Source organism: Bos mutus, chromosome 11 (genome assembly GCF_027580195.1).
Source record: "Bos mutus isolate GX-2022 chromosome 11, NWIPB_WYAK_1.1, whole genome shotgun sequence".
Taxonomy (NCBI): domain Eukaryota; kingdom Metazoa; phylum Chordata; class Mammalia; order Artiodactyla; family Bovidae; genus Bos; species Bos mutus.
The window spans coordinates 31,712,625-31,723,937 of NC_091627.1; the positions used below are offsets into that span (position 1 = coordinate 31,712,625).

At 54.5% G+C, this 11,313-nt stretch overlaps 1 protein-coding gene across 1 annotated transcript; it reads left to right on the top strand.

Moving 5' to 3' along the window:
- The first annotated feature begins 234 nt into the window (after positions 1–234).
- MFSD2B (MFSD2 lysolipid transporter B, sphingolipid) lies at positions 235–10,545 on the top strand. The gene is made up of 13 exons (XM_014478198.2): positions 235–403; positions 1,701–1,825; positions 2,559–2,682; positions 2,988–3,066; positions 3,158–3,288; positions 5,670–5,760; positions 5,873–5,994; positions 6,425–6,508; positions 7,006–7,086; positions 7,281–7,390; positions 7,921–8,064; positions 8,439–8,609; positions 9,729–10,545. The coding sequence occupies exons 1-13, from the start codon at positions 248–250 to the stop codon at positions 9,751–9,753; spliced, it is 1,443 nt and encodes a 480-aa protein (XP_014333684.2). The 5' UTR covers positions 235–247; the 3' UTR covers positions 9,754–10,545.
- The last annotated feature ends 768 nt before the right edge of the window (positions 10,546–11,313 follow it).

Genomic DNA, 11,313 nt, shown 5'->3' on the forward strand with positions numbered 1-11,313 from the left:
CAGTGGTTGTGACTCACAGGCTTAATTGCCCTAAGGCAGGTGGAATCTTCCTGGACCAGAGATCAAACCCCATTTCCCTGCGTTGGCAGGCAGATTCTCAACCACTGGACTGCCAGAGAAGTCCTGCCTCACTTCTTTTAAGATAATCTGAGAGCAATTAGGACTGAGAGGTTGCTGGAACAGCCTTCAAGACAGGGCTGCAGGATACTTTTGGAAGTCAGGGGGCTGGAGGGAGTGGTTGGTACCTATGGGGGCTGAGCTTCTGTGTCTCCCCCAGGACAGCGGAGCTGGTCACCTCTCATTCTATAGGAAGTTGTGCTATGGCATTGGAGGGGTTCCCAACCAGGTGGCCTCCAGCGCCATAGCCTTTTACCTGCAACTTTTCCTGCTCGATGTGGCACAGGTAAGTGTGGGCAGCAGCCTTGGGGTTCCCTACTCCCATGTCTGGTGTCTGGTCCTTTCAACCTGCCTTTACTTCCACTGCCATGATCCTTGGTAAATGGCACTTCTGACCCAAGGCTGAGAAAAACCAAATACTGTTGAGGGCAACCTCCTGAAAGATGTTTATTTGCAGGTTGTTTGTAGTAGAAGAATGGGAAACAACACGAATGCCCCCAAATATAGAAGTAGTTCAACAGTAAGTTGGACTATGTCCACATAATGGAGTAGTGTGTAGTCACTCAAAGAATGAGTTAGATCTATACCAGTTGACGCCCAAGAATTTCCATGATGCACTGTCAAGTGAGAAAAATTAGTTTTAGAGAAGGGTATACATATAAAAAGACCCCATTTGAACAAAACAAAAACATGCCCTATATATATGAGGACACAGGTATAAGGAGATGGTTGAATAGCATCACTGACTCAATGGACACGAGTTTGAGCAAATTCTAGGAGATAGTAAAGGACAGGGAAGCCTGGCCTGCTGCAGTCCATGGGGCCGCAGAGTCAGACACCAGTTAGCAACTGGACAACAACATGATTAAAGGATGAGCATGGAGAAAGTATATTCCAAAAGGACATCCATCCAGAAGTATGTTAATGTTGGCGATAGAAGGGACTAGTGGAGGATAGAGGATAAACAAAAATTTTTAATAAAGTATCTATTATTTACTTATTTTCCATGATTTTTTAAATGACACCGATATCCCATTTGTATAAAATTATAAATCACAAATGCACATAAGGAAATGAGAGAAAGAACAATCAAAATGCTCCTGGCAGTTGTCTCAGGATGGTGGAATTTCAGATGAGCTTTGCGTGATATTTTCCTGAACTGTTTAAATGTGTGTGTAATGAGTGTTATCACTTTATGTAATCAGAAAAATCAATAAACCATTTTCATTGTAAAACACAAGCTCTGCCTCTGACTGTCAGCTTCAGTGCACCCTTCACGCACTGAGCCACCTCAGGGGAGGGTCTCTCAAGTCTTCTCCTAAAGTGACTGGGTATAAATATAACAGGAATGTGCTAGTGTGCACCTGTTCCCCTCTCCTTGTCCCTCTATCCCTTCTCCATTGGTGCATAGATGTCCTCAGAGCCGTCTGGATTCCTGGCCTGGGGGAGGGACTGAATAGATCTTTACAGCGTGGCTATGGCCCCAGCCAGTTTCCAGGGTCTTTCTCCTGATTGGCGGGCAGGTCCAGACACCCTCGCTGACTGTGCAGGGCCTTGGCTGTCCCCTCCTCTGTCCCTTTCAGATCCCTGCTGCCCAGGTGTCACTGGTCCTGTTTGGAGGGAAGGTGTCTGGGGCAGCTGCAGACCCTTTGGCTGGGTTTCTCATCAACAGAAGCAGGAGGACAGGGTCTGGACGACTCATGCCCTGGTGAGCACCCCATGGTCCTTAGGATCCTGGCACCCACCCCTGGCTTGAGATCTCTGCATTTGTCACAGCTGCTGCTAGTAGAAAATCCTATGGGTGGTTAGAGGTCAGGTCTGGACAGTGGGTAACAGGAATGGAATGGGTCTGAGTGAGTCATGCAGGTGCTCAGGGACCTCTCCCTCACCGGGTGGCACAGAGCTGGACAAGAGTCGCAGGCCTGGCCCCAGGGGGCTCAGAGTGCGGCCAGGCGGGGCTGGATGGCTTGGAAGTTCTCACAGAGGAGATACGACTTTCCTGGGTACAGGGAATGGCACCACCCAGCCCAGGTGACCCTAATGGTAAAGAACTTGTCTGCCAATGCAGGAGATGTAAGAGATAGGGGTTCAATCCCTGGGTCGGGAAGATCCCCTGGAGGACGGCATGGAAACCCACTCCAGCATTCTTGCCTGGAGAATCCCATGGACAGAGGAGCCTGACGGGCTATAGTCCATAGGGTGGCAAAGAGTTGGACACAACTGAAGTGACTTAGCACGCACGCATGCAGCCCCTAAGGGCCCCAGCCCCCACTCCCAGGGACCTCCTCATCCCCTCAGCCACCTCTCCCCCTCCGTGGCTCCCACCCTTAGCCCCAGACCAGGGCTCCTCCAGGGCTGCGGGCCAGGCGAGGCTGCTCCTGGCCCCTGGGGACCCCCTGTGCTAGTGCTGCAGGCCGCCCCACCGGGCTGTGCTTCCGCAGGGTGCTGGGCTGCATGCCCTTCATTGCCTTGGCCTACTTCTTCCTGTGGTTCTTGCCCCCCTTCACCATCTTGCGAGGCCTCTGGTACACGACCCTCTACTGCCTGTTCCAGGCCTTGGCCACGGTAAGCAGGTGGGCCCCTTCCTGGGTCTGGATTCCTGGAACCTCATGCTGGCAGGAGGCCTGCCTGAAGTGTGTGTGTGTGCTGGGGGGTGCCCGCTGCCCACCTGCTCACCAGGTGGTAACTGGCCATTAGCTTTTCTTGTGTGCTCTAGGCCAGATGCCCTTCCTGCTCCTCAGCCCCTAACTCCAGGTTGAGGGGATCTGTGGGGACATGCCAGCCTGGCACGGGCCTGGCCTGGGGAAGCTGCTGACCTGGGTTGGCCGCCTGGCAGTGGGCACTGTCCTAAGCTCTGCCTGGTCCTGCAGTTCTTCCAGGTGCCCTACACGGCGCTGACCATGCTCCTGACCCCCAACCCCAAGGAGCGGGACTCAGCCACCGCGTACCGTGAGTGCAGGCGGGTGTGTGGTTGGGTGGGAGCGGGTAGCTCTGGCCCAGCCCCATGAGCTCAGTCACCTTGCTGCATGCTGTTTCCCAGGGATGACCTTGGAGATGGCGGGGACGCTGATGGGAGCCACCGTCCACGGACTCATTGTGTCTGGTGCCCACGGGTCCCATAGGTGCAAGGAGGACACGCTCCCAGGGGAAGGGGCTGTTTCCCCCAACGCGGTGAGTGTCCAGGCTGTGCAGAGCCCCTGGAGCTCCCGCTTCCAGGCCACCTCTTTCTTTGAGGAACGTTTCTCCGCCAGGTCTCTTCATGGCTGTTTGGGGGCTCAGCCCTGCCCAGCAGGCTTTTTCATTCCTTCCCTGATCCTCGTGCTGAGCCCATGTCCCCCATCCTCCCGCTAAATCTGCTTCTCCTGCTGGGCGCCTTCTAAACGTGGAGCCAAACAACAGGCCAGCAGGCCATCTGGAGGGGAGGAGGTGACCCCAGAGAAGGGGCAGGGTGGGGAGGGGCCGCCAGCAGGGGCAGGAGAGAGACAGCAGAAGGGTTTAGTGTCCTGGCAGAGCTCTGGGCAAAACCCATCCTATGAGCAGTGCCACCCAGCCCTGAACAGGTGTCCCCCCAACCCCACCCACAGTGTGAAAGGAGAGGGGAAACCTGGGGGCGGTACCCCTTCCTCTCCCCTCAAAGCCGTTCCCTTTTCAGCAATTAGGAGATGTTCGTTCATCTATTTATCCGAGAAGGCAATGGCACCCCACTCCAGTACTCTTGCCTGGAAAATCCCATGGGTGGAGGAGCCTGGTAGGCTGCAGTCCATGGGGTCGCTAGGAGTCGGACACGACTGAGCGACTTCACTTTCACTTTTCATTTTCATGCATTGGAGAAGGAAATGGCATCCCACTCCAGTGTCCTTGCCTGGAGAATCCCAAGGACGGGGGAGCCTGGTGGGCTGCCATCTATGGGGTCACACAGAGTCGGACACGACTGAAGCGACTTAGCAGCAGCAGCAGCAGCATCTATTTATCTGTCAAGTGCATCTTCTACTCCCCCTCTTCTTAAGCAAATGACATCACTGACCTTCACCAACATTTGAGAATAATGTTATGAGCATAGTGCCAGCATCACGCACCATGGTTCACTGCCTGTAAGAAAACATTACAATGAAGTCCTGTGTAGAGATCCCCAGGACACCTGCAGCCCAGCTACAGAATGTGCTTCCGTACAGTGTGAAATGAAGCTGTAGGGCCCCAGAGAGAGCAGGGAGTCAATCTCCCCTTCCCATGGCCCACTGCCCCAGTCAAGAGATTGCCTGGATCTGGGTAGGTGATAGGCTATGCCCCATTGCCCTCAAAGCCCATCATGGTGCTACGAGCCCAGGATCAGAGGGGTTGTGGCCTGCAGATTTACCTTCCCTGCTTCCAAGCCCAGGGCCCCCCGCCACAAAAAAAAATGAGAGTCAAAGTTGCTCAGTCATGTCCAACTCTTTGCTACCCCATAGACTGTAGCCCACCAGGCTCCTCTGTCCCTGGGATTCTCCAGGCAAGAATACTGGAGTGGATTGCTATTCCCTTCTCCAGGGGATCTTCCTGATGGCAGGGCTCAAACTCAAGTCTCCTGCATTGTAGGCAGATTCTTCATTATCTGAGCCACCAGGGAAGCCTCTACAAGGCCCCTCCCCAAAGCTTCTGGGTCACTGTCTAGGTGAGAATAGTGGAACAGAGGGTAGAAGTGGGGAGCAGGGTTGAGGAGCTCCCCTTGGGTGGGAGAGCAGGAGGCCAGGTGGGGCATAGGATGGCAAGAAGTAGGGAGTAGGAAGCTGAGAACCTGCCCTGCCTCATGTCCTCATGGCTCACATTGAGGCTGTGAGCCATGGTGAGAAGTGTCCAGCGGCCTCTTGTTAGTTTCAGCTCTGCTGTCCCATAGACTGCACTTACCAAACACAAATTCATAGATAAAACCGTCCCGAATTTCAAGAGAGCAGAGCATTAACTCCCAAGTGCAGAGCTTTCTGAAAGTGGGACCCCTCACACCGGTGAAGCTCTGCATCTCCCTCCTTCCTCCCCCACCAAAGGCAACCCCTATCCTGAACTGGGTGACTGTTACTCCCATGCAGGCCTTATATGTACTTTATTCCATATGTGTCTTCCTCTGAATGCTCGGTGGCACCGTTTCTATTTTCGACATTTTCTGTGTCATCGTACATCACACTGTAACTGTCTATTCATGGATCTGTCTCCCCCTCACCGCAAGCCCCTTACTGTGGATGCACAGGGTCATTTATTCATCACTGTAACCTCAGGGTCTAGCACACCGAAGACAGAAGCAATGAATGTTTGCTTTAAAAAAATGACAGAGAGGGAGGGAGGGATTTGACTCGTGGTTACATGAATGCCCACAGGAGGCACAGGGTCAGCGGAAGGACCATTCTGGGCCCTTAGATCTGCCCCTCCTGTGGGCTGATGGAGAGGAAGAGCACCCAGCATCCTTGCACTTGGACTGAGGGTCCCTCTGCCCCCACTGGGAGGCACTCCTGCCAGGCCCCTGGGTATCCCCACCTCCACGGGTTGGAGACATCACCCCCACTGAAGTTCTGTCCTGTCCACAGACTCGTCTCTACTTCATTGCAGCCACTGTGGTTGCTTTGACTTACCCAGTGTGCAGTACTTTGCTCTACCTGGGGGTGAAGGAGCGATCAGGTACGTACAGGGCTGCAGACAGAGTGTGGAAGCAGAAGCTGGTCGCTCCTCTTGGGCATGAGTTTTTATTTTGAACTCCACCAATCCAAGATGTCCCTTTCCAATGTTACAGACCCCTCCACCCCAGCATCCGGCCAGGGCGTGGGCTTCCTGGCTGGGCTAGGTCTCACGGTCCGGCATCGGCCCTATCTGAAGCTGGTCATCTCCTTCCTCTTCATCTCCGCAGCTGTTCAGGTATGTCTGGCCAGGCTGATCCCCACTGGCTGGGCTCTGGCCATACTGAGCTTGCATAGGTTCAGGTTAATCTCTCGTCTCCACCATACCACAGGAAAACCAGTAGCTGGCAAGGGCTTGGCAAGGCTGATGCCGGGAGGAGAGAAACCTACCAGATCTAGTGGGACTGGGGAGAGTCAGGGCCCAGACACCAGGAAGTGTCTGGAGTGGTAAAGTCCATCCATCTCAGCTGTGCCAGGGGGAGACTAGGAATGGTGTTTAAACCTGTGTCGGGATAAAACTCCATTGCTGGGGAAGGGATTGCATGATGGTAGCAGAAACCAGAGCTTGGAGGCCCAAAGGGAAGGCCCAACTCAAGACCTCAGGCTTGCCCTTGATTTCCACATTTCTGCCATTTCCTGTACATGCCTACTTCCTGTCGACTCCTCAGGTGGAGCAGAGCTACCTGGTCCTGTTCTGTACACACGCCTCCCAGCTTCAAGACCACGTCCAGGGCATGGTGCTGACCATCCTGGTGAGGGGACATGGGGTGGTGGAGGCGAGAGGCCTGAGTCAGGGCTGTGTGGTCCTTGGCATGACCTGTGTGATGGAGTTCTGGTGGTCAGTATTTTGGACTCTGCTTGGGCTTTTTGCTAAGATGATTCAATCGTGTCCGATTCTTTGCAACACTATGGACTGTAGCCCACCAGGCTCCTCTGACCATGGGATTCTCCAGGCAAGAATACTGGAGTGGGTTGCCATTTCCTTCTCCAGGGGATCTTCCTGACCAAGGGATCAAACCCACATTTCTTATGTCTCCTGCATTGGCAGGCAGGTTCTTTACCACTAGTACCACCATTTCAGCAGAGGGTGGAATTGGGGTCAGGGTCATAAAGTTCGTAAAGTTCAGCCACTGGTTCTAACCAAGGACAAGGTCAACGTCGGGTGTCCCACCTAAAAGCTGAGCATTTGAGAATCTGGCAGAGGCCCCAGCAGAGCGTCCTGGGCTATGACGATTCTGTCCGTTCACAGGTCTCTGCAGTGCTGAGCACCCCAATGTGGGAGTGGGTTCTGCAGCGATTTGGGAAGAGGATGTCGGCCCTCGGGATCTGTGTGAGTGAGGCAGGAAGCCAGGCCTGGGGTGGTGTTGAGGGGGCAGTGTGTTCTCGCGTCCTCCGTGTCTATCCCGGCGCCAGGCTCAGAGGGCATCAGTAAGGACTGGTGAGTGCGTGAATCCGAGAGCAGCTATGAGTGTGTGTGGGGCAGGGGTACAAGCAGAGGAGGCGCCAGCATGTCTGTCTCCCTAGGCGATGGTGCCCTTTGCAATCCTGCTGGCTGCTGTGCCCATGGTGCCCGTGGCATATGTCGTGGCCTTTGTGTCTGGCCTGAGCATCGCTGTGTCCTTGCTGCTACCCTGGTAGGCCGGGTGAGGGGCACAAGGAGTAGGGGCCTCCCGTCCTTCCCAGTGGGTGTCCCCCCTTCATCTCAACCTGCGGTCCCAGGCCCCTTCCCCTGGGGACAGGCTCTCCCCCTTTCAGGGGTAGAGGCTGCCAAAGTGTATTGGGGAAAAAGTGAAAAGAAAGTGAAAATGTTAGTCACTCAGTGTGTCTGCCTTTTATGAGACCCCATGGACTGTAGCCCGCCAGGCTCCTCTGTCCATGGGAATCTCCAGGCAAGAATTCTGGAGTGGGTTGCCACACCCTCCTCCAGGGGATCTTCCCAACCCAGGGATTGAACCAGGTCTCCCACACTGCAGGCAGATTTTTTACTGTCTGAGTCACCAGGGAAGTACAAGCACTTTTACTGCCTGACTCTCTTTGGACCAGTCCTGGTGCTGGACAGTGGGGACCCAGGGGTGAATCTGACTCAGTCTTTGTCCCCAAGGAGCCCTCAATTTGGCAGCTCCCGAAGAGATAAAAGACATAATTCTGCAGCCCCTGCCCCCAGGTCCATGCTTCCAGACGTGGTCGATGACTTCCAGCTGCAGCACCAGCATGGCCCAGGCCTGGAGACCATCTTCTACTCATCCTACGTCTTCTTCACCAAGCTTTCGGGAGCAGGCGCCCTGGGCATCTCCACTCTCAGCCTGGAGTGAGTCCCAGAGTCGGGCTGTCCCAGAGGCACAAAAGACAAGTGGTGTGCGAAGCGAAGGGCAAAGTCCCCCACCCGAGCCAGCCAGGGGCCACCCACGAGTCTGGGGAGTGTGTGGGAACCCCCACCCCAGCCGGAAGGGGTGTAGGTCTCAGCAGCTATACCCCTTCTGAAACCTCTACTCCCCGCATTCACAGCTCTCTCTGAACTCCTCCCCAGTCTGCCTGTTCCCTCACACTCCCTTCCTCCCAAATCAGTTAGACTGATTCGGCCAGAAAACAAATCCAAGTTTCAGGATAGGGTGGGGGTTGGGCCCATGGGCCCCTTCCTTCAGGAGGCTCTGAGATGGATGCTCAGGGTGGGGGCTCCTCCAGCTTCGCAGGATACGAGTCAGGAGCCTGCAGGCAGTCGGAGCAGGTGGTGGTGACTCTCAAGGTCCTCATCGGTGCTGTGCCCACCAGCATGATCCTCATTGGTCTGTGCATCCTCATGGTCGGCCCCACTCCCAAGGTGCCAAGTCGGGCCAACTCCCGCTCTCTGGGGAGGTAGGCACCTCACACTCACGGGTACACACCGCAGAGCACCTAGGGAGACGCGCAGATGTGCACAGTTCTCATGTGGACCTGATGTTCCACAAGCATGGCAGTCTTTTTTTTAAATTTGCTTATTTTTGGCTGCACTGGGTCTTCTTTGTCACGTGGGCTTTTTCTAGTTGCAGTGAGCAGGGGCTGCTCTCTAGTTGAGGTGCTTGAGTTTCTCATTGTGGTGGCTTCTCTTGTTGCAGAGCACGGGCTCTAGGGTGCGAGGGCTTCAGCAGTTGTGGCTCCTGGGATCTAGAGCCCAGGTTCATTAGCTGTGGTCTATGGGCTTAGTTGCTCTGTGGCATGTGGAATCTTCCCGGACCATGGCTCGAAGCCATGTCCCCTGTATTGGTAGGCAGATTCTTATCCACTGTACCCTTGAGAAAGTACAGTCAGTCCATCTTAATGGGCCCCAAACTGAATTCATCTTTGTTCTCCAATCTTGGCTCTTGCTGCATCACAATGAACGGCACCACTTTCCAGCCTGGGGGCTGAAACCCCGGGGTCACCTTCCACTCCTCCCCACACCAGCTGCCCTGAGCCACTCTCTCACCTTGTTCTTCCCACTTGGACGCACAGACCCCTCTGCCCTGGGGACAATCTGCTCACTGCCTGGCTTTCACAGTAGACTGTGGGGACCTTGACAGCTGAGGGGGCTGTTTTCATTTTTGTGTCCCATGAGCTCAGCCCAGAGCCAAAGTCCAAGCAGACACTGCAGTGTCAACATTTTTGGTCAAGCAGATAGTCACAAGCTGTGTTCACGTTTTTGCACACGCTCAAAAACTTACAAACAAGAGCCCGTGTACAGGTAGAGGCCCACACAGGATAGGCCAGGAAGTGGCTCCATCATGGATCCCTCAGTGCTCAGTGGGGACAGCCTGGGACTCCAGCCCCTCATACTGAGATCATGCGCTGTGTTTGGGGAATGACACGTGGGTGGGACCTGGAGGAACAGGACTGTAGCTTCGTTCTCAGGGTTGAGCAGGGGAGGAGTTGCTCAGGAGACAAGGAGCAGCCACTGACACTTCCCCGACCCCCGCCCACCCTCATCCTCCTCTCTGACTTTTCTTCTCTTTCCTGCAGGAGGACCAGCTACACTCTGGCTTGAATTTGAGACCCTGTGAGCCAGCACGTCAGGAGCAGCATCTTCTGGGCTCCAGGCCCCCCCTTTCAGCCCTTTGGCACCCCCGCCTCACCGTTTACACACAACCTGTCTTTTCCCCAGGGATGTGGAATCTTCAGTGACTCTCCTGAAGGGAGCGGCCTGGGCTCCACCTTTCATGTCTTACCTGTTGACCTCAGGACATCTCAGAGAGGCCTGTGCCGCTGACTACCCAGATCTGGGCAACCTGTGACCTGGAAAGCATTCCTGTAGCAACTATTCCTGGAAAAAGGAAGCCCCTGCCAGCCTGGTCTGCAGACTTCTGTGGGAGCACCAGGCCCACCAACCTGCTTGGATGGCAAAACTACCTGACAAGACAGACACACAGAATTCCTGTTTCTCCTGATGGTGCAGTGATCATCTAATGGACAGGCTGACAGACAGCATGTGAATGGGCAGAGTGGGGACAGATGGACATGCTGCGATATCCAGATGGAGAGGTTCACAGATGTAGCCAGAGAGGTCAGCAGACCCCAGACGGAGCGGATGGGGCCAGCAGTGGGGACAGGCTGAACAGGGCGTGAGGTGTTTCTCAAGACCTTTCCCCTTGTACAGCTCAGCTGATGACACTGTTTCTAGACGTGGTCACAGACTGATACTGAGCCACCAAGGATCAATCATGTTTATGAACAAAAGTTATTTTTGTGGGAATACTTTTCTGAAAGTTCATCTTATAAAATCACAGGAACCACTATTTTCTAAAGGCCACCATGTCTTTGGGGAAGAAAGATCTACTGAGGTTTATTTTTTTCAGAAACAAATTAAAGGGTTTATCTTCTACTTGCTTGCTTGTGTGTGTGCTCGGTCATGTCCGACTCTTTGCAACCCCACAGACTGCAGCATGCCAGTCTCCTCTGTCCATGGGTTTCCCAGGCAAGAAGAGTAGAGTGGGTTGACATTTCCTACACCAGGGGATCTTCCCAACCCAGGGACTGAACCCACGTCTCTGACATCTGTTGCATTGGCAGGCAGATTCTTTACTGCTGAGCCACCTAGGAAGCTCTGTTTGAGTCTGTAAAATGTGACTGTGGCCAGCCTTCTCATCCCACCTCCTGGAAAATCTGTCTCAAGGAGGGAAGGGGAGGGTGCCTGATGTCACTTAAACTGGCCATGTTACCTCAGCCATGTGTCCCAGAATATCTGCAGTTCCTCAGACCACAGGTTCCCTGTGGGAGGAGACAAGGAGTTGAGGACATCGGCTAGGGCAGTGGACCATAGTAGCTTGTGTGGGTTTGGGGCCTGGGGAGGAGCTGGGGAACCCCTGGGGCCCTGATGCCCCAGCAAGTGTTCCTAGAGAAGCCTGGGTACCCACAGGGGGACCAGGAGGTGAGATCTGCCCCCCACATTCCTCCCCTGCCCCCAGTTCTACCCTTCCCAAGCCCACTGCAGGGCTAGGCCCCCTTCCACTTCCTCTTTAGCCCTCTGGCTGCCTCATAAGTGTGAGGTGAGATTGAAGGTCTAAGATAGTCGGAGCTCAGACACACTCAGATAGTGCTCCTCAGAGCT

Excerpts from the sequence above, each read along its gene's own strand:
- MFSD2B (XM_014478198.2), top strand. The coding sequence starts at position 248 with ATGGGGGCTGAGCTTCTGTGTCTCCCCCAGGACAGCGGAGCTGGTCAC. Across the intron at positions 3,067-3,157 it reads GGACTCAGCCACCGCGTACC|GGATGACCTTGGAGATGGCG; the intron begins GTGAGTGCAGGC and ends GCTGTTTCCCAG. Across the intron at positions 7,391-7,920 it reads GTGTCCTTGCTGCTACCCTG|GTCCATGCTTCCAGACGTGG; the intron begins GTAGGCCGGGTG and ends CCCTGCCCCCAG.